The following is a 23,198-nucleotide window of genomic DNA, read 5'->3' as shown; positions in this document are numbered from 1 at the left end:
TTTCCGTCATCTATCACGCATTTCTATCAGGTTCCTTTTTGTGTTCCTTTTTGAGTGGTTCCTTCTGTTGTCTAAAGGGCGCACCGGGTGAAAATGGACTTCCGGGACCGAAGGTAACTACCAATCATTTTCAAATAAAACAGGGTCTTTAAATGGAGTGAAAGAACAAGATGTCCTGAATCTGCCCCCGTATCTCTACAGTACCACATTGCAATAAGGAATCCTTTATACACAGTTTGTAAAGGCTGTATAAGAAGTTTGTAGACAATGTATTATTAATGTGTTGATCAGTGATACCCTGTGCATGGCAGACAGCTCACACCACCAACATGACGAGAACTACGTGCTTTATAGTCTATAGCTCTCTTAGAAATGAAGGCACACCTTTAATAAAGGGTACCTTAATGTAATGTCAACCCAATCTGTCCTTACACCCGTACACAGTGTCAATGTCACCAGGTCACAACATCAAACGTATCCTCGCTCCCCTCCTACCCACATCTCATTATCAGTGTCTCACACACACACACACACACACACACACACACACACACACACACACACACACACACCTATTTACCTACCCACATCTTCCCCTATGAGTTTGTCCATGTCTCTCTGCTCTCCTGTCAGTCAAACCAGCGGAGCTCAGAATGTTGGTCTTTGATGTCCCCAGAGTTCTATTTCTGATCCCATCATGACACAGTGGATTAATCATGTGGTATTAATAATTCCGTCTGTTAGCTGGCGGCATCGATACAAAACATATCCCTGAAAAACTCTATGGACTTTTTTTTCTCTCCGGCTGTCTGAATGTGATGGTACTATTTTGGTGCACGAGACGCAGACAGAGACATATGGAGAGAATGAACTTGAATAACAATCACTTTGTCACTGATTTGTCGACAATTCTCTTCGTTCTTCCAGGGGGAACTTGGTGAAAAGGGACACAAGGTAAATGCTTTTCCAATTCAGTCATGTGATGGAGCAAAGCCCGAACCAAGGTCATTCATGTTTTGAACATTGAACTATTCTTATTTATTGAAATATCTAACTAGAATGACTCCTGCACACTGTACTGTATATTAGCAAATTAAACGTATCCTATTGACATTGTTGTGTTTTTAGGGTGAGCCAGGTATTGGCCACAGAGGTCCTGTGGGACAGGCTGGTCCACCTGGAACTAAGGTAGACTCCCACACCATCACTTAGCTCTGCCTTCTACTTGGTCTAAATCTATTTAGCTTTAACTGGCTTCAATTGACAATTTTGTCACCTGAGGGCCTGATTGTTGCTATGGAGATACAATAGCCGAGAGGAAACACTGAACTTCAGTAGCTGCTGGAGAAATACCAACACGGTCCTTATCTGTCTCCTATTAGCTATCCCCCTCTCTCTGGGATTGTCTCTTTCTTTTTCTATTTGTTTATCAATTGTTGTTAACTTCCATTTACAAAGCAAAAACAGTAGAACATATGGAATTAATAACTGCAAGGGAATTATCATTGTAGTTATATCAGTGTAGTAATTAGAGCAATGCAAAAAAATGACAATACCTTTCTACCTTTGTCCCCCTGACTCTCTTTCTCTCCTGTCTGTCTGTCTGTCTCTCTCTCTATCTCTGTCTCATTATCTCCTGTCTGTCTGCCTATCTGTCTCTCTCTATCTCTGTCTCATTCTCTCTTTCTGTCTGTCTGCCTATCTGTCTCTCTCTTTCTCTGTCTCATTCTCTCTTTCTGTCTGTGTCTGCCTATCTGTCTCTCTCTGTCTCATTCTCTCTTTCTGTCTGTGTCTGCCTGTCTGTCTCTCTCTATCTCTGTCTCATTCTCTCTTTCTGTCTGTCTGCCTATCTGTCTCTCTCTATCTCTGTATTATTCTCTCTTTCTGTCTGTGTCTGCCTGTCTGTCTCTCTCTATCTCTGTCTCATTCTCTCTTTCTGTCTGTGTCTGCCTGTCTGTCTCATTCTCTCTTTCTGTCTGTCTGCCTATCTGTCTCTCTCTATCTCTGTCTCATTCTCTCTTTCTGTCTGTCTGCCTATCTGTCTCTCTCTCTATCTGTCTCATTCTCTCTTTCTGTCTGTGTCTGCCTGTCTGTCTCTCTCCCTCTGTCTCATTCTCTCTTTCTGTCTGTCTGCCTGTCTGTCTCTCTCTCTCTGTCTCATTCTCTCTTTCTGTCTGTCTGCCTATCTCTCTATCTCTGTCTCATTCTCTCTTTCTGTCTGTGTCTGCCTATCTGTCTCTATCTCTGTCTCTATCTCTGTCTCATTCTCTCTTTCTGTCTGTGTCTGCCTGCCTGTCTCTCTCTATCTCTGTCTCATTCTCTCTTTCTATATGTGTCTGCATGTCTGTCCTTCTCCCTCTGTCAGGGTGAGCCTGGTGAACTGGGGCCTTCTGGTGCTCAGGGTATCCAGGGTATCCGTGGTAATCCCGGTATTTCAGGTTCTCAGGGCTTGAGGGGCCAACCAGGAGACCCAGGAGAGGCGGGGAGAGAGGTGAGGAGCTCCCCGACCATCCCTTCAACCTGGGGCAAGGAGTTTGTCCTGATTACTGGAAGGCTTTGTACTCTAGTTATAAGAAACCCAACACCTTGTACTGTAGTTTTAAGAAACCCAACACCTTGTACTGTACTTTTAATAAACCCAACACCTTGTACTGTAGTTTTAATAAACCCAACACCTTATACTGTAGTTTTAAGAAACCCAACACCTTATACTGTAGTTTTAATAAACCCAACAACTTGTACTGTAGTTTTAATAAACCCTACACCTTGTACTGTATCTATAAGTAACTCAACACCGTGTACTGTAGTTTTAATAAACCCAACACCTTGTACTGTACTTTTAATAAACCCAACACCTTGTACTGTAGTTTTAATAAACCCAACACCTTATACTGTACTTTTAATAAACCCAACACCTTGTACTGTAGTTTTAAGAAACTCCTGGCCTTGTAGTTTTAGTCTATTTCCTGGTCAGATCACGTAGTCCAAAAAATGTTGCAGACAAATTTATATCAAATTCACCAATAGCCAGAAACCCAGAACAAAGATAAATGTTTTCAAAGAGCAAAAATTCTGCCTACTAAGTAGGAAGATAATTGTGATAAAGTATGATGTGTACTGTTTTTGTTCATCTGTAGGGAGACAGGGGTAGAAGGGGTAAGAATGGATCACCTGGGACTCCAGGAGCTAAAGGGACACCAGGAATAGAGGTATGGTGAAATATAACTTGCCCTAGTCATTGTTTGCCTTCCTATGGTTATCATGTAACATAATGGATGCTTTCTGTTTCCCAAAGGGTCCACCTGGTCTACCTGGGACGAAAGGAGAAAAGGTAAGACAATAGCATGTTTGGTGGTGGTGTTGTTGTTGTCATTGTCATGTGGTATATGAGGAGATAATAACATTAGCACTCACTTCGTGTTGTTCCCAACAGGGCGACAGTATCCCAGGGGAACCAGGGGCCAGGGGTGTGGTCGGGATCACAGGTCGCAGGGTGAGACGGAACAATGGACTTAATTACCTCAGAGAGATGGACTTAATTACCTCAGAGAGATGGACTTAATTACCTCAGAGAGATGGACTTAATTACCTCAGAGAGATGGACTTAATTACCTCAGAGAGATGGACTTAATGATCGCAGAGAGATGGACTTAACCTCAGAGAGAGATCCTAGGCAGCATTGTAAAATATGGAAAAGCTGCTCGTCACAACAGGATGGCATAATATGCACACATTTACACTGAACATAAATATAAAAAGAGCATGTAAAGTGTTGGTCCCATGTTTCATGAGCTGAAATAAAAGATCCCAGAAATGATTTTTTTTCTCTCAAATTTGGTGCACAAATTTGTTTACATCCCTGTTAGTCAGCATTTATCCTTTGCCAAGATAATCCATCCACCTGACAGGTGTAGCATATCAAGAAGCTGATTAAACATTATCATTACACAGGTGCACCTTGTGCTGGGACAGTAAAAGGCCACTCTAAAATGTGCGGTTTTGTCACACACAATGCCACAGATGACTCAGGTTTTGAGGAGTGTGCAATTGGCATGCTGACTGTAGGATTGTCCACAAGAGCTGTTGCCAGATAATAACATTTCTCTACCATAAGCCACCTCCAACATCGTTTTAGAGAATTTGTCAGTACGCCCAACCGGCCTCACAACCGCAGACCACCTGTATGGCGTTGTGAACAGGGTGCCCCATGGTGGCAGTGGGGTTATGGTATGTTATGGTATGGGCAGACATTTTATCTATAGCAATTTGAATGCACAGAGATACCCTGATGAGATGCCGAGGCCCATTGTCGTGCCATTCATCCGTCACCATCACCTTATGTTTCAGCATGATAATGCACAGCCCCATGTTGCATGGATCTGTACACAATTCCTAGAAGCTGAAAATGTCCCAGTTCTTCCATGGCCTGCATACTCACCAGACATGTCACCCATTGAGCATGTTTGGGATGCTCTGGATAAATGTGTACGACAGCGTGTTCCAGTTCCCACCAACATCCAGCAACTTCGCAAAGCCATTGAAAAGCGGGACAACATTTTACAGGCCACAATCAGCAGCCTGATCAACTCTATGCGAAGGAGATGTGTTGCGCTGTATGAGGCAAATGGTCACACCAGATACTGACTGGTTTTGTGATACACACTCCTACTTATTAGTTTTTTAAATGTATCTGTGACCAACAGATACATATCTGTATTCCCGGTCATGTGAAATCCATAGATTAGGGCCTAATGAATTGATTTAAATTGACTGATACCAATTGACCTCATATGAAGTGTAACTCAGTAAAATCTTTGACATTTTAGCATGCATTTAGCATTTTAGCATTATCTTTTTTTTTGTTCAGTGTAATATTTGTGATGTGTTTTGTTTGTGACAGGGTGAAAAGGGCATTGCAGGAGTCTTAGGAGCCCCAGGACATACTGTGAGTTGACATCATCACCTTTCATGACATGGACAGTCCAGAGGAGGCTGGTGGGAGGAGATATAGAAGGACGTGCTCATTGTCATGTCTGGAATGGAATAAATGTAACGCAGTCCAACGTGGTTTCCATGTGTTTGATGTGTTTGATACTGTTCCATTGATTCCATTCCAGACATTACAATGATCCTGTTCTCCTATAGCTCCTCCCACCAGCCTCCTCTGGTACAGTCATGCAGTTACGGACATTTGTTTCATAGCTACCTTTACCTTTGACCTCTTTTACTTAGGGTCCAAAGGGCTTCCCGGGCAGCAAAGGAGCAAAGGTAGGTTGACGGTTACTTCTCTGATGACATGATCATTTTGGTGGACTATATTTTACAAATGTATGCGATTGAGTGGGTCTTACTAAATACTTTGATATTTTAGATTTTCATCCCCTCATACGTCCACTCAGGTTCTCCAGATACTCTAGATATTTTTACTTCAGAGACCGTTTTAAAGATGGTTTTGACAGCCCGGTGTTTCAGCGTTCAGTCAAATTCTCTGCTCGTTCTATTGAAGTGTCATCACTCTAGTCACTTCTGTCTCTTCAAACCCTCTATAGAACCTTCTTTTTGAAACATGTTTCAACGCTCACCATGTGGCCAGTCTATTTCAATTAACTTCAGTCCATTTTGTTATGTATATAGGGATGTGGACAATGAAAATTAAGAGTCAATGTTTTTATGTAACTACCTGATACAGCCATATGGTATATAGTTTGTGTTTTCTACACACAGACTACAAATGAATAGTGTCTCATAAGCCCATACAGGCCGGGCACCATTTGGTGTATGACACTAAAATACAAATATTGTCAATCAATCAATCAATCAATTATTGTATGAATGTTATAAGCCATTGATTCCTTTCATAAAACATATTTTCACAGGGCGACAGAGGTTTAGCAGGAATACAAGGAGAAAGGGTAAGCCAAACATGACATAAGTACTACACAAACAGTATTTTGTATATGATTAATTCACATATGATGTACGTTCTTTATGTTTAGGGAAGCCCCCTCCAAATCCAGGGACCGAGAGGCTACAAGGGCTTAAAAGGAGAAGGGGTGAGAAACAAGTCCCCTAAAACAAGTCCCCTAAAACAAGTCCCCTAAAACAAGTCCCCCACAATGTATTTTGAATTCTAGTTTTATTTCCAGAGCAATTCTCATTAAACAAATGTTATTTTAGAGAGACAGATTTTGCATTTTCACTTTGTGTGTTTTCCCTTTTAAGACGCTGTTTATCTGTTTTTGTTTGTTTGGTTGTTTGTTTTAGGGAGAGCGAGGCTCCCCAGGTTTCGATGGAGATAAAGGAGAGAAGGGCGAGGATGGGCCCCCGGGGTTCAAGGTGCTTCCTAATGCTTGATGACAGAACATTTTATGTGGAAAAAGAGAAAAAGAAAGATTGTTAAAAGATGTAATGAAAGAGAGACAAACAACAACAGAAAGAGAAAATACATTTTCCAAAACATGGCAGCCAAAGAACATAGTGTTCTCACATTCAGCTTTTTGTTTGTTCCCCATCTGAAGGGCCTCAAAGGAGAGGCAGGGGCCAAAGGAGCCATGGGGCTGTTTGGGGTCCGTGGATCAGTGGGCCAAAAGGTCAGCAGGAAATACAGCATGTATCTATCTACAGGCTACATGGAACCACTGTTATCAGATCTATGCTGCTATGTGTATGCTCACTGTTGTTCTGTGCCTCCAGGGAGATACTGGTGAGCCTGGAGTCAATGGAGAAGTGGTGGGTATTTATCTAACACACTTTAACAGTTTAATATATAAACAGTATCTGTATAACTGTATATATACTATGGTGGCTTGGTATGAGGTCAAAAACAGGCTTTGTTGATTGGCTTGTTGTTGTCACAGGGTCGTAACGGGGACGATGGATTGGACGGAGCCACAGGAGCCAAAGGAGACATGGGACTCCAGGGACAGAAGGGAGATCAGGTGAGGAGAGTGTGGCATAGAGCATAGAATTTAGAGTCTAGACAAATAGAACCTGTCATCTGTGATTCATTATACAGTAATTTTTTTCCGTTCTGGTATTCTATTCCTAGGGTGACAGAGGTGAACCTGGCTTACCAGGGGATACTGGGCAGACAGGTGTGAAGGTCAGGGCTTGATCCTAATGCATTAGGCATGTTAATGAGATGGTAATGCAATGATCAAAGGTAACTCTTGGTGTCGGTTGTGGTTGTTGCACAGGGATTCCGAGGCCTACCTGGACGCATAGGAAGCACTGGGCTAGATGGAGAAAAGGTGAGTTGCCTGCTGTGGGATTCAATACAATGGAAGTATCGTCAGTACCACTGACCTGCAAAAGTAAAGGTTTACAGTAGTGCCAACTAGCTGCCACACGCTGCATACAATTTAGCATACGGTTCAATTGTCTGATCTAGTAGGCCACTGTCAGACTATGGTCAATGGTTGCACAGTTTCAGACACAGTTTCAGTGAAAATGTAAGTATTTCATCGTTGTTTGACACAGGGAGAGATGGGTATTCCTGGAACCCCAGGACATCCAGGGCTCAATGGACTCACAGGACGGAAGGTAGACACACACACACACACACACACACACACACACACACACACACACACACACACACACACACACACACACACACACACACACTCTCCGAGGGTGCCTCATGGGGTTGGGATATGCAAGAAAATACATTTCCATTTCACACGTATAATACACACTTGTGAAGTAGGACAAATATAAGCACCCGCCTAATTATTTATTTATTATTTATAGACACAAATCAAAATCATTGTCACTAATCTTCTGAAAAGTGTTGATTGTGATGTGTAGGGTGAAAAAGGGGACGGGGGTATCAATGGAGTAGAGGGAGCACCAGGACTAAAAGGAGAGAAGGTTGGTTCAAATCACATGTAAAAACACTATTGAAATGATGACTATTAATAGTCTATGTACTACAGAGGAATGTGGAAATATTCATGTAGTTGTTGAAGCGTTATGTTTTTCTTCCATCATGCACCATTCATGTTGTCCCTGTCTTGTGCAGGGTGCCACTGGTTTCCCAGGGTTCCCTGGGTTTAAGGGGTCAGCAGGGACACCAGGCAGTGATGGAGCGGAGGGGCGACCAGGACGTAATGGGTCCAAGGGAGAGACAGGAATCAAGGTAGATTGAGGTTGCCCTCCAGTCAAGGTTATTATACTGAAAACTGAAAAATTTGAAAAGCTTTATAGTAAATTGAAATAAAAACAAAAAACATTTGAAAAACTATACTGAAACTATCATCTTTGCCAGCAAAACTAACTAAAATAACTCAACTTTAGGCAAAAATCTCATTTCAAATGGGGTTTTCAAGCTTCTTTCTTTCTGTCTGTGTCTTTCTTTCTGTCTTTCTGTCTTTCTTTCTTTCTTTCTGTCTTTCTGTCTTTCTGTCTTTCTTTCTTTCTTTCTTTCTTTCTTTCTTTCTTTCTTTCCAACCACAGCCCACCAACCCCAAAACATAGTTTAACCCAGTCAGAGTGCACCTTAAAAAATCCACTTTTCACAAAAATAAAAAAAGAACCACACATTGTGATGATTAGATAAAACAAGCCTGATTCTGTCAGGCACATTGTGATGATTAGATAAAACAAGCCTGATTCTGTCAGGCACATTGTGATGATTAGATAAAACAGCCTGATTCTGTCAGGCACATTGTGATGATTAGATAAAACAAGCCTGATTCTGTCAGGCACATTGTGATGATTAGATAAAACAAGCCTGATTCTGTCAGGCACATTGTGATGATTAGATAAAACAAGCCTGATTCTGTCAGGCACATTGTGATGATTAGATAAAACAAGCCTGATTCTGTCAGGCACATTGTGATGATTAGATAAAACAAGCCTGATTCTGTCAGGCACATTGTGATGATTAGATAAAACAGCCTGATTCTGTCAGGCACATTGTGATGATTAGATAAAACAGCCTGATTCTGTCAGGCACATTGTGATGATTAGATAAAACAAGCCTGATTCTGTCAGGCACATTGTGATGATTAGATAAAACAAGCCTGATTCTGTCAGGCACATTGTGATGATTAGATAAAACAAGCCTGATTCTGTCAGGCACATTGTGATGATTAGATAAAACAAGCCTGATTCTGTCAGGCACATTGTGATGATTAGATAAAACAAGCCTGATTCTGTCAGGCACATTGTGATGATTAGATAAAACAAGCCTGATTCTGTCAGGCACATTGTGATGATTAGATAAAACAGCCTGATTCTGTCAGGCACATTGTGATGATTAGATAAAACAAGCCTGATTCTGTCAGGCACATTGTGATGATTAGATAAAACAAGCCTGATTCTGTCAGGCACATTGTGATGATTAGATAAAACAAGCCTGATTCTGTCAGGCACATTGTGATGATTAGATAAAACAAGCCTGATTCTGTCAGGCACATTGTGATGATTAGATAAAACAAGCCTGATTCTGTCAGGCACATTGTGATGATTAGATAAAACAAGCCTGATTCTGTCAGGCACATTGTGATGATTAGATAAAACAGCCTGATTCTGTCAGGCACATTGTGATGATTAGATAAAACAAGCCTGATTCTGTCAGGCACATTGTGATGATTAGATAAAACAAGCCTGATTCTGTCAGGCACATTGTGATGATTAGATAAAACAAGCCTGATTCTGTCAGGCACATTGTGATGATTAGATAAAACAAGCCTGATTCTGTCAGGCACATTGTGATGATTAGATAAAACAAGCCTGATTCTGTCAGGCACATTGTGATGATTAGATAAAACAAGCCTGATTCTGTCAGGCACATTGTGATGATTAGATAAAACAAGCCTGATTCTGTCAGGCACATTGTGATGATTAGATAAAACAGCCTGATTCTGTCAGGCACATTGTGATGATTAGATAAAACAAGCCTGATTCTGTCAGGCACATTGTGATGATTAGATAAAACAGCCTGATTCTGTCAGGCACATTGTGATGATTAGATAAAACAAGCCTGATTCTGTCAGGCACATTGTGATGATTAGATAAAACAAGCCTGATTCTGTCAGGCACATTGTGATGATTAGATAAAACAAGCCTGATTCTGTCAGGCACATTGTGATGATTAGATAAAACAAGCCTGATTCTGTCAGGCACATTGTGATGATTAGATAAAACAAGCCTGATTCTGTCAGGCACATTGTGATGATTAGATAAAACAAGCCTGATTCTGTCAGGCACATTGTGATGATTAGATAAAACAAGCCTGATTCTGTCAGGCACATTGTGATGATTAGATAAAACAAGCCTGATTCTGTCAGGCACATTGTGATGATTAGATAAAACAAGCCTGATTCTGTCAGGCACATTGTGATGATTAGATAAAACAAGCCTGATTCTGTCAGGCACATTGTGATGATTAGATAAAACAAGCCTGATTCTGTCAGGCACATTGTGATGATTAGATAAAACAAGCCTGATTCTGTCAGGCACATTGTGATGATTAGATAAAACAAGCCTGATTCTGTCAGGCACATTGTGATGATTAGATAAAACAAGCCTGATTCTGTCAGGCACATTGTGATGATTAGATAAAACAAGCCTGATTCTGTCAGGCACATTGTGATGATTAGATAAAACAGCCTGATTCTGTCAGGCACATTGTGATGATTAGATAAAACAAGCCTGATTCTGTCAGGCACATTGTGATGATTAGATAAAACAAGCCTGATTCTGTCAGGCACATTGTGATGATTAGATAAAACAAGCCTGATTCTGTCAGGCACATTGTGATGATTAGATAAAACAAGCCTGATTCTGTCAGGCACATTGTGATGATTAGATAAAACAAGCCTGATTCTGTCAGGCACATTGTGATGATTAGATAAAACAAGCCTGATTCTGTCAGGCACATTGTGATGATTAGATAAAACAAGCCTGATTCTGTCAGGCACATTGTGATGATTAGATAAAACAAGCCTGATTCTGTCAGGCACATTGTGATGATTAGATAAAACAAGCCTGATTCTGTCAGGCACATTGTGATGATTAGATAAAACAAGCCTGATTCTGTCAGGCACATTGTGATGATTAGATAAAACAAGCCTGATTCTGTCAGGCACATTGTGATGATTAGATAAAACAAGCCTGATTCTGTCAGGCACATTGTGATGATTAGATAAAACAAGCCTGATTCTGTCAGGCACATTGTGATGATTAGATAAAACAAGCCTGATTCTGTCAGGCACATTGTGATGATTAGATAAAACAGCCTGATTCTGTCAGGCACATTGTGATGATTAGATAAAACAAGCCTGATTCTGTCAGGCACATTGTGATGATTAGATAAAACAGCCTGATTCTGTCAGGCACATTGTGATGATTAGATAAAACAAGCCTGATTCTGTCAGGCACATTGTGATGATTAGATAAAACAAGCCTGATTCTGTCAGGCACATTGTGATGATTAGATAAAACAGCCTGATTCTGTCAGGCACATTGTGATGATTAGATAAAACAAGCCTGATTCTGTCAGGCACATTGTGATGATTAGATAAAACAAGCCTGATTCTGTCAGGCACATTGTGATGATTAGATAAAACAAGCCTGATTCTGTCAGGCACATTGTGATGATTAGATAAAACAAGCCTGATTCTGTCAGGCACATTGTGATGATTAGATAAAACAAGCCTGATTCTGTCAGGCACATTGTGATGATTAGATAAAACAAGCCTGATTCTGTCAGGCACATTGTGATGATTAGATAAAACAAGCCTGATTCTGTCAGGCACATTGTGATGATTAGATAAAACAAGCCTGATTCTGTCAGGCACATTGTGATGATTAGATAAAACAAGCCTGATTCTGTCAGGCACATTGTGATGATTAGATAAAACAAGCCTGATTCTGTCAGGCACATTGTGATGATTAGATAAAACAAGCCTGATTCTGTCAGGCACATTGTGATGATTAGATAAAACAAGCCTGATTCTGTCAGGCACATTGTGATGATTAGATAAAACAAGCCTGATTCTGTCAGGCACATTGTGATGATTAGATAAAACAAGCCTGATTCTGTCAGGCACATTGTGATGATTAGATAAAACAAGCCTGATTCTGTCAGGCACATTGTGATGATTAGATAAAACAAGCCTGATTCTGTCAGGCACATTGTGATGATTAGATAAAACAAGCCTGATTCTGTCAGGCACATTGTGATGATTAGATAAAACAAGCCTGATTCTGTCAGGCACATTGTGATGATTAGATAAAACAGCCTGATTCTGTCAGGCACATTGTGATGATTAGATAAAACAGCCTGATTCTGTCAGGCACATTGTGATGATTAGATAAAACAGCCTGATTCTGTCAGGCACATTGTGATGATTAGATAAAACAAGCCTGATTCTGTCAGGCACATTGTGATGATTAGATAAAACAAGCCTGATTCTGTCAGGCACATTGTGATGATTAGATAAAACAAGCCTGATTCTGTCAGGCACATTGTGATGATTAGATAAAACAAGCCTGATTCTGTCAGGCACATTGTGATGATTAGATAAAACAAGCCTGATTCTGTCAGGCACATTGTGATGATTAGATAAAACAAGCCTGATTCTGTCAGGCACATTGTGATGATTAGATAAAACAAGCCTGATTCTGTCAGGCACATTGTGATGATTAGATAAAACAAGCCTGATTCTGTCAGGCACATTGTGATGATTAGATAAAACAAGCCTGATTCTGTCAGGCACATTGTGATGATTAGATAAAACAAGCCTGATTCTGTCAGGCACATTGTGATGATTAGATAAAACAAGCCTGATTCTGTCAGGCACATTGTGATGATTAGATAAAACAAGCCTGATTCTGTCAGGCACATTGTGATGATTAGATAAAACAAGCCTGATTCTGTCAGGCACATTGTGATGATTAGATAAAACAAGCCTGATTCTGTCAGGCACATTGTGATGATTAGATAAAACAAGCCTGATTCTGTCAGGCACATTGTGATGATTAGATAAAACAAGCCTGATTCTGTCAGGCACATTGTGATGATTAGATAAAACAAGCCTGATTCTGTCAGGCACATTGTGATGATTAGATAAAACAAGCCTGATTCTGTCAGGCACATTGTGATGATTAGATAAAACAAGCCTGATTCTGTCAGGCACATTGTGATGATTAGATAAAACAAGCCTGATTCTGTCAGGCACATTGTGATGATTAGATAAAACAGCCTGATTCTGTCAGGCACATTGTGATGATTAGATAAAACAAGCCTGATTCTGTCAGGCACATTGTGATGATTAGATAAAACAGCCTGATTCTGTCAGGCACATTGTGATGATTAGATAAAACAGCCTGATTCTGTCAGGCACATTGTGATGATTAGATAAAACAGCCTGATTCTGTCAGGCACATTGTGATGATTAGATAAAACAGCCTGATTCTGTCAGGCACATTGTGATGATTAGATAAAACAGCCTGATTCTGTCAGGCACATTGTGATGATTAGATAAAACAGCCTGATTCTGTCAGGCACATTGTGATGATTAGATAAAACAAGCCTGATTCTGTCAGGCACATTGTGATGATTAGATAAAACAAGCCTGATTCTGTCAGGCACATTGTGATGATTAGATAAAACAAGCCTGATTCTGTCAGGCACATTGTGATGATTAGATAAAACAAGCCTGATTCTGTCAGGCACATTGTGATGATTAGATAAAACAAGCCTGATTCTGTCAGGCACATTGTGATGATTAGATAAAACAAGCCTGATTCTGTCAGGCACATTGTGATGATTAGATAAAACAAGCCTGATTCTGTCAGGCACATTGTGATGATTAGATAAAACAAGCCTGATTCTGTCAGGCACATTGTGATGATTAGATAAAACAAGCCTGATTCTGTCAGGCACATTGTGATGATTAGATAAAACAGCCTGATTCTGTCAGGCACATTGTGATGATTAGATAAAACAGCCTGATTCTGTCAGGCACATTGTGATGATTAGATAAAACAAGCCTGATTCTGTCAGGCACATTGTGATGATTAGATAAAACAAGCCTGATTCTGTCAGGCACATTGTGATGATTAGATAAAACAAGCCTGATTCTGTCAGGCACATTGTGATGATTAGATAAAACAAGCCTGATTCTGTCAGGCACATTGTGATGATTAGATAAAACAAGCCTGATTCTGTCAGGCACATTGTGATGATTAGATAAAACAAGCCTGATTCTGTCAGGCACATTGTGATGATTAGATAAAACAAGCCTGATTCTGTCAGGCACATTGTGATGATTAGATAAAACAAGCCTGATTCTGTCAGGCACATTGTGATGATTAGATAAAACCGCCTGATTCTGTCAGGCACATTGTGATGATTAGATAAAACAGCCTGATTCTGTCAGGCACATTGTGATGATTAGATAAAACAAGCCTGATTCTGTCAGGCACATTGTGATGATTAGATAAAACAAGCCTGATTCTGTCAGGCACATTGTGATGATTAGATAAAACAAGCCTGATTCTGTCAGGCACATTGTGATGATTAGATAAAACAAGCCTGATTCTGTCAGGCACATTGTGATGATTAGATAAAACAAGCCTGATTCTGTCAGGCACATTGTGATGATTAGATAAAACAGCCTGATTCTGTCAGGCACATTGTGATGATTAGATAAAACAGCCTGATTCTGTCAGGCACATTGTGATGATTAGATAAAACAAGCCTGATTCTGTCAGGCACATTGTGATGATTAGATAAAACAAGCCTGATTCTGTCAGGCACATTGTGATGATTAGATAAAACAAGCCTGATTCTGTCAGGCACATTGTGATGATTAGATAAAACAGCCTGATTCTGTCAGGCACATTGTGATGATTAGATAAAACAAGCCTGATTCTGTCAGGCACATTGTGATGATTAGATAAAACAAGCCTGATTCTGTCAGGCACATTGTGATGATTAGATAAAACAGCCTGATTCTGTCAGGCACATTGTGATGATTAGATAAAACAAGCCTGATTCTGTCAGGCACATTGTGATGATTAGATAAAACAAGCCTGATTCTGTCAGGCACATTGTGATGATTAGATAAAACAAGCCTGATTCTGTCAGGCACATTGTGATGATTAGATAAAACAGCCTGATTCTGTCAGGCACATTGTGATGATTAGATAAAACAAGCCTGATTCTGTCAGGCACATTGTGATGATTAGATAAAACAGCCTGATTCTGTCAGGCACATTGTGATGATTAGATAAAACAAGCCTGATTCTGTCAGGCACATTGTGATGATTAGATAAAACAAGCCTGATTCTGTCAGGCACATTGTGATGATTAGATAAAACAGCCTGATTCTGTCAGGCACATTGTGATGATTAGATAAAACAGCCTGATTCTGTCAGGCACATTGTGATGATTAGATAAAACAAGCCTGATTCTGTCAGGCACATTGTCCACCTAGCAGAATGCCTGTCAGATATGTAGATAGACAGGCAGTAGACAACATGCCTATGTATAGCAACGCATAGGAAGGAATAGAATAGAAGCATAATTAAGACACAGAAATGGGTCTATTTTCGGATGCGGCGGGAACGCTAACCAAACCTATATGCTAATGATCCTTTCAGCCACAATTAGCAGCCTCTTGATGTTAATAGGAGAGAAGGGATGGAAAGGATGTAATGACGTTCCTATGGGACGTTTTATCACAAAACATCTGGACATGTTTGATATTTATAGGATAACTAGAGGGGCAAGGTAAGCCTAATGATCAGGTTGAGCTTTATTTAGGCAACTACGTAGTAGGGAAGTACGTAATAAGGAGGTACGTAGTTTTTTATTTTACCTTTCTTTAACTAGGCAAGTCAGTTAAGAACAAATTCTTATTTTCAATGACGGCCTAGGAACAGTGGGTTAACTGCCTGTTCAGGGGCTGAATGACAGATTTGTACCTTGTCAGCTCGGGGATTTGAACTTCCGATTTAACCTTCCGGTTACTAGTCCAACGCTATAACCACTAGGATACCCTGCCGCCCCAAGTAGGGAAGTATGTTATAAGGAAATACGTAGTTGGGAAGTACGTGTTGCCTGTGTGGTGCCTGTGTGTGTGTGTGTGTGTGTGTGTGTGTGTGTGTGTGTGTGTGTGTGTGTGTGTGTGTGTGTGTGTGTGTGTGTGTGTGACTATTTATGTGTGTGTGTCTATCTTTGTGTGTGTCTATCTGTGTGCCTGCCTGTTTGTGCACGTGCCTGTGAGAGCACATGTGCGTGGGCTCACTACCACGCGCAGCACCTGTGTGAGTAAGAGCGTTCTCCATTTTGCTGTGTTGTTGTCCCAGGGAGAGAGGGGCAGGAGAGGCAGAGGGAAGCCTTGTCAGACAGGACCACCTGGAAGTCCGGGACAAAGAGGAGGCAGTGTAAGCTACTTCATAGACCAGACACATAACACTCACACACATGTTGTTGTTCATGTATCAATACCTAATGGGAGTTACTGTCACTAGGCTGGGTGACAGTAATAATTGCTGTGATAATAATCACTGTGTCTTTTCCAGGGAGAGCTGGGAAACGAGGGACTAAAGGGACAGAAAGGGGAACCCGGACTCTCTGTAAATACATCTTACTTATTCCCACACACACGTTTCACACTTGCCTGGCCTAAGACATATTTGTATTGACAGACAGCTTGGTTGAAGACAAGGTCTAAGCAGCACTCTGCTCTCTCTGTTTTCAGGCCGAGGAGGTGAAGGATCTGGTCAACCAAGAGGTTGTGAACCAGTGCGGTGAGTGTTTCTGTGTTTAGCTGTGTGTGTGCATGTGTGTCGGTTCTACATTCCAAAACTCCCACTGCTGCGGCATGGCACCCCTGTGTGTTCTGCCATCTGGTGTGCCCTCTCTGTGGAATGGCCCGTTGAGAGAGGGGACACCGTGACCGACCGGAGTCATTCACAAACACCAGACTCATAAACCATCATGCCACCCACCAGAACCCATAGGGCCCTACAACCACAGGGCCAAACGCATCTTTAGTTTACACCTCCACAACTTTGAGGAGAAAGGCATTGTTGCCTTATCCGTAGTGAACATCATTAAAGTAGAGAATTCGTTTTATGTCAACATATCATATAAAATTTCCTCCATTAGTTTCCAGGCGGTGTGAAATTGTCAATTGAATCCAGTAAAAGCCTGTTTAAGGCTCATGTTTATTCAATGGTAGGGAACACTGACTATTCTGTCTGTGGTTGTTGCAGGGATGGACGAGAAGTTTGTGGTGAAGTCCAAGGACCCGGATGCTGAGAGCATGTTGTTTGAGAGGAAACCGGACGAGCCTGTATCCATGTTCACTCGCAGCCTACCTGAGGATGAGATGGGAGAGGAAGAAGAGGACAATAAAAGACTTGTAAAGGAGCTGGTAGGATCAACCACTCCTCCCCCCGTCCACTTGCGAGAGGAGGGGACCCCAGGTGATGACAACCTTACCGGTAAGTCAAAGTTAGAGGTTTGTGCCGTATCTGGTGTGGCGGTCCAAGTTCCTGACCACATTTATGCCCCTGGTCCCGATGCGATGCTGCTTTCCATTCCTGTACAGCATAGCCACACTTTTTTACACAGAAGAAAACCTAAACGTCTCTTGTCTGTCACGAATGTTGAATAAAGTTATATTTAAACTTTGGGATTGGTTCTTATTCGGGTCGAGATTCCAGACAAATATCCACAGAGACGTATCGTTCATCCCCCACCTATTTGAGTAACTAACAAATAAAAAGCTGTTGTTTTTTCCTTCATGTAAACACTGCCCTTGTCCCTAAGTGAGACCCTCGCTTAGACCAATCTAATATCCTATCCATCTTTTTACTAACCTCCAGAGTTGACCCCAACCCTGAAGCTAGACTCTCCATTCTGAGTGCTTTATTACTGTGAGTAGAAAAAGACGAGGACAAAGACAGAGGGAAAGAGAGAGAGAGAGAGAGAGGCAGAAAAAAAGCAATCAAAACACAGTGTTATCGCGGGTCATTATCCTAGCCAGCCCTAGGCTAGCCAGCCCTAGGCTACTGGGCTTCTCATCCCATTTGAATCCCTATTTCAGGTTCCATTGAACCAAAGAGATCGGAAATAATCAAAGGCTCACATTGCCCCTGTCAATGTCAATGTGTCCATTGTTAAGTGTAATCCGGCGCCCGGGATCGTGACATCTAGCATATGACCTGAGTTCCAAAATATTTCATCTTTTCAAATGCTCTGAGCATTTGATTGAACTTGCCTGGTGTGCCAGATGGGCGGGGTTTTCACTCTTGGGAGTATTACATTGATTCCATTACACCAGACCTGATTTGCCTGATAAAAAAAGTTAAATAAGAATATAATACAAACTCCATAATCTCCCCGTAAATGCAGTGTATTTTACATGCAAAATGTATCAGTCACAGACAAACATCCGACTTGGAGATTCGTAGACATTTCCATCTTTCATCATCCTTTCCTCCATGTCTCCCTGTTCATCCTCCAGTATGAACCTATAGAGAGTCAGTACAACAGACCAAGTCAGTCGGACAGACTTAAGAGGGTCAGTGCCGAGTCTGCAGACCACGGCTGTATTCCAAATGGCACTCCATTCCCTGTATAGTGTAATACTTTTGACCAGGGCCAATAGAGTTGACATTTATCAAGGGCCCTGTGTGTTGATTAGAGGAGTGGGACGCAGCAGACCCCACTTAGTAATAAATAGTTGAATCTGCCTTTCTGTAAGCTAATGACTTCTCTCTTCAGACTCTGGAGCCAACAGGGGAGCGGATTGGGGACTGAGGCACAGGAGAAGAAGGGTTCCAGGAGTCGGGCCACGCTCATCAGGTGAATGAATGGAACTTGTTTTCCTGTCCATCTCTCTCTTTTCTCTCTCCGTCTTTCTCTTCCTCTTGTTCCCGCTTCTTCCTCTCCTCTTCTCATTTTGATTCTGTATTTGTTCTCTTGCACTCTCTTGCTTTCAATCCCTCCCTCCCTCTTTCTCTCTCTCTTTTTCTCCCCCCCTCTCTCTCTTCCTCTCTCTCTCTACCCCCCTCCCCTATCTTTCTATCTCTCTCCCCCTTTCTCTCTCTCTCGATCTCTCTCTCTCTTCATTTTTGTCTCTCTGTCTCTCAATTTTTTTTCTCTCTCTCTGTCTCTCCCTCTCTCTCTTATATTAGTTTGTAATGAGGAGGGAGTGTATGGGGCACAATGCGGGATGGGAAAGATAAGAGTGTGTGTGTGTTGTTGTGCGCTAGAATTTATGAATGAATGTGCAACCCACATTGAAAGGCAAAACTATTAAAAACCATTATTCACTTAATTAATGGATGATCTAACAATGACTCATACGCTTGATATCACAGCACAATGGACATTATTTCTTTGGTTTCCACAAAGGATTTTAATTCACTGATTATTATATTCCTAATTCTATGTGTTTTTGAACGTGTTCACTCTTGTCAAACATGCCTCAGAAAAGTTTTTCTTAATTATCTGTTACTTAACTCCTATAATTTAGTGATTAGCCTGGTCCCAGATCTGTTTGTGCTGTCTAGCTCCTACAGTCACCGTCATGTTTGGCACAAACAGATCTGTGACCAGGTTATATTATCTCTACTTTTGCTTTAGACTTGACCCCTGACCCCTGCCTGCTGCCCATGTCAGAGGGGGGATGTTGGGAGCATGTCCTGCTGTGGTACTACCACCCCCACTCCGGGGAGTGCCGGCCGTTTGTCTACGGGGGTTGTGAGGGCAACCACAACCGCTTCGACACCAAACAAGAATGTCAGAGGTGGTGTAGGAAAGAGAGGAGAGGTAGGGAACTACTTGGTGCCGGTAGTAGTCTCCAGGTTAGAGTTGACAAGGAGGAATCCCTCAGTTTACAGGGGACATCTGGGGGGAGGTGAACCAACAGCCGGAGGGTTACTGGCTTCAATATCCCATGTCCTGTCTAGCGCCTTTGTGCCCTTGAGCATGGCACATAACCCCTAATTGCTCCAGAGGCAGGTTGGGTACTGTGACAGAAAACAATAAGGACGTTTCAGTCCAAATGGACCAATAAAGCAAATATTTTATTCTATTGGAATAACTACAGAAGATTTGGGAAGCAGAGGAGAGGTCGGGAACCGCTAGGGATGACTAGGGAATGACAAGAGGAGATTTGGGAAATATTGATCAGAAATACAGTGTAGACATTGTTAATGTTGTAAATGACTATTGTAGATGGAAATGACTGATTTTTAATGGAATATATACACAAGGGTACAGAGGCCCATTATCAGCAACCATCACTCCTGTGTTCCAATGGCACGTTGTGTTAGCTAATCCAAGTGTATCATTTTAAAAGGCTAATTGATCATTAGAAAACCCTTTTGCAATTATGTTAGCATAGCTGAAAACTGTGGTTCTGATTAAAGAAGCAATAAAACTGACCTTCTTTAGTCTAGTTGAGTATCTGGAGCATCAGCATTTGTGAGTTCGATTACATGCTCAAAATGGCCAGAAACAAAGCACTTTCTTCTGAAACTCGTCAGTCTATTCTTGATCTGAGAAATGAAGGCTCTTCCATGCGAGAAATTGCCAAGAAACTGAAGATTTCGTACAACGCTGTGTACTACTCGCTTCATAGAACAGCCCAAACTGGCTCTAACCAGAATAGAAAAAGTGGGAGGCCCCGTGCACAACTGAGCAAGAGGACAAGTACATTCAAGTGTCTAGTTTGAGAAACAGACTCCTCACAAGTCCGCAGCTTCATTAAATGGTACCCGCAAAACACCAGTCTCAACGTCAACAGTGAAGAGGCGACTCTGGGATGCTGGTCTTCTAGGCAGAGTTGCAAAGAAAAAGCCATATCTCAGACTGGCCAATAAAAATAAAAGATCAAGAAGGGCAAAAGAACACAGACACTGGACAGAGGAACTCTGCCTAGAAAGCCAGCATCCCAGAGTCGCCTCTTCACTGCTGACGTTGAGACTGGTGTTTTGCGGGTACTATTTTCTTATGGCTGCAGGGGCAGTATTGAGTAGCTTGGATGAAAGGTGCCCAGAGTAAACGACCTGCTCCTCAGTCCCAGTTGCTAATATATGCATATTATTATTATCATTGGATAGAAAACACTCTGAAGTTTCTAAAACTGTTTGAATGATGTCTGTGAGTATAACAGAACTCATATGGCAGGCAAAAACCTGAGAAGAAATCCAAACAGGAAGTGGAAAATCTGAGGTTGGTAGATTTTCAACCCAGCCCCTATTGAATACACAGTGGGATATGGATAAAGTTGCACTTCCTAGGGCTTCCACTAGATGTCAACCGTCTTTAGAAACTTGAATGAGGCTTCCACTGTGTTGTGGAGCCGGATGGGAGCTCCTTGAGTACATGGTCTGGCAGAGAGCCAGGTCCTGGTCATGCGCATTTCACATGATAGCGACCTGCGTTCCATGGCTTCTCTACAGACATAGGAATATAGGAGTATTTAACAACATTTATAATGAGTATTTCTGTAAATTGATGTGGCTCTCTGCAATATCACCGGATGTTTTTGGAACTACTGAACATAACGCACCAATGTATACTGAGATTTTTTTATATAAATATGAACTTTATCAAACAAAACATACATGTATTGTGTAACATGAAGATCATCAAAGGTTAGTGATTCATTTTATCTCTATTTGTGCTTTTTGTGGCTCCTCTCTTTGGCTGGAAAAATGGCTGAATTATTCTGTGAGTTGGTGGTGACCTAACATAATCGTTTGTGGTGCTTTCGCTGTAAAGCCTATTTGAAATCGGACACTGTGGTGGGATTAACAACAAGATTACCTTTAAAACGGTATAAGATACATGTATGTTTGAGGAATTTTAATTATGAGATTTCTGTTGTTTTGAATTTGGCGCCCTGCACTTTCACTGGCTGTTGTCATATCGACCCCGTTAACGGGATTGCAGCCCTAAGAAGTTTTAATGAAGCTGCCAGTTGAGGACTTGTCTTTTTAATGGTTATGTACATATGTTCTAAATATGTCCATTGTGACAACTAGCATGTCCGTTGACAACTACCAACAGTACATTTCCTAAAAGAAAATGCAGCACTTGAATGCACCATCAATCAGGGCCAAGGTTGGTATTCAGGAATAGAAGGGGTCAAAGATGGAAGGAACCAATCAGACTAGCCGGAGCTGGCACTAGAAAAGAGAGAGGTGATCTAGACAGCCATTGTGAATCTTGGGATAAACATGGGCAAACACATTATTTGAAGTGCACTTGATTTAGCTTGCCGTTTGACAATTGTATTTGACGTCAGTCTGGCACACACAAATGCAATCTCAAAGGAGGGGCAGTACGCTATTGTTGCATTACATAACACATTCATTGTTTCTTCACAGGTCTTGAGCCTAGAAGGTGAGAGGGAGCCACCAATCAAGACAATTATTTTTTTTGTAAATGCCACAGTGTAAAATGTTCAAATTTTTGTGCAGATCTGGATTTTTTTCATATTTAAAGTAAACTAATGATTTTCCACACTTGAGAGAAATGCCCATATAGAGCAGAGCTGCATGGGTTTCATATATTTGCAAAATCAGTCAAAATGCTTTATCTGTGCCTGTTTGAGCTTGCCTGGCTTAATTACCCAATAGAAAAGTCCCAAAACTGCAAAACCCTGCCCATCTGGGACTCCAGGCAGTCTTTTAAGGTAACGCTCAAATTATTTTTCAAGTATTTGAACCCAGGTCTAATACAGCTATTGTATTTTCTATGGACTATGCCAATTACAGTTGACTCACCATGTGAATGTTATGAATGTGTTCTTTCATGTTTTAATCAAAAGGTAGCCTGCACATTCTATATTACTATAGTATAGTATAGCACATTCTATAGTACTATAGAATAGCACATTCTATAGTACTTTAGTATAGCACATGCTATAGTACTATAGTATAGCACATTCTATATTACTATAGTAAAGTATAGCACATTCTATATTACTATAGTATAGTATAGCACATTCTATAGTACTATAGTATAGCACATGCTATAGTACTTTAGTATAGCACATGCTATAGTACTTTAGTATAGCACATTCTATAGTACTATAGTATAGCACATTCTATATTACTATAGTAAAGTATAGCACATTCTATAGTACTATAGTATAGCACATGCTATAGTACTTTAGTATAGCACATTCTATAGTACTATAGTATAGCACATG

At 41.2% G+C, this 23,198-nt stretch overlaps 1 protein-coding gene across 1 annotated transcript in view; it reads left to right on the top strand.

Annotated features, from left to right (window-relative positions):
- LOC139392954 (collagen alpha-1(VII) chain-like) overlaps window positions 1–22,793 on the top strand; it is a 23,116-nt gene extending 323 nt beyond the window's left edge. The window contains exons 2-27 of the mRNA XM_071141265.1: window positions 928–954; window positions 1,129–1,188; window positions 2,366–2,491; window positions 3,138–3,209; window positions 3,296–3,331; window positions 3,434–3,493; window positions 4,901–4,945; window positions 5,233–5,268; window positions 5,877–5,912; window positions 5,997–6,053; window positions 6,265–6,336; window positions 6,519–6,590; window positions 6,694–6,729; window positions 6,858–6,938; window positions 7,049–7,102; window positions 7,197–7,250; window positions 7,480–7,542; window positions 7,810–7,872; window positions 8,024–8,140; window positions 16,327–16,404; window positions 16,543–16,596; window positions 16,722–16,770; window positions 17,239–17,469; window positions 18,755–18,835; window positions 19,619–19,804; window positions 22,372–22,793. Of these exons, the coding sequence (XP_070997366.1) occupies window positions 928–954; window positions 1,129–1,188; window positions 2,366–2,491; window positions 3,138–3,209; window positions 3,296–3,331; window positions 3,434–3,493; window positions 4,901–4,945; window positions 5,233–5,268; window positions 5,877–5,912; window positions 5,997–6,053; window positions 6,265–6,336; window positions 6,519–6,590; window positions 6,694–6,729; window positions 6,858–6,938; window positions 7,049–7,102; window positions 7,197–7,250; window positions 7,480–7,542; window positions 7,810–7,872; window positions 8,024–8,140; window positions 16,327–16,404; window positions 16,543–16,596; window positions 16,722–16,770; window positions 17,239–17,469; window positions 18,755–18,835; window positions 19,619–19,804; window positions 22,372–22,391 (1,866 nt within the window). The 3' untranslated portion in view covers window positions 22,392–22,793. The remainder of the gene's footprint in view (window positions 1–927; window positions 955–1,128; window positions 1,189–2,365; window positions 2,492–3,137; window positions 3,210–3,295; window positions 3,332–3,433; window positions 3,494–4,900; window positions 4,946–5,232; window positions 5,269–5,876; window positions 5,913–5,996; window positions 6,054–6,264; window positions 6,337–6,518; window positions 6,591–6,693; window positions 6,730–6,857; window positions 6,939–7,048; window positions 7,103–7,196; window positions 7,251–7,479; window positions 7,543–7,809; window positions 7,873–8,023; window positions 8,141–16,326; window positions 16,405–16,542; window positions 16,597–16,721; window positions 16,771–17,238; window positions 17,470–18,754; window positions 18,836–19,618; window positions 19,805–22,371) is intronic.
- Window positions 22,794–23,198: the final 405 nt, after the last annotated feature.

The sequence above is a fragment of the Oncorhynchus clarkii genome, chromosome 33 (assembly GCF_045791955.1).
Source record: "Oncorhynchus clarkii lewisi isolate Uvic-CL-2024 chromosome 33, UVic_Ocla_1.0, whole genome shotgun sequence".
NCBI classification, from domain to species: Eukaryota; Metazoa; Chordata; class Actinopteri; order Salmoniformes; family Salmonidae; genus Oncorhynchus; species Oncorhynchus clarkii.
This window is presented reverse-complemented; position numbering and strand designations above follow the sequence as displayed.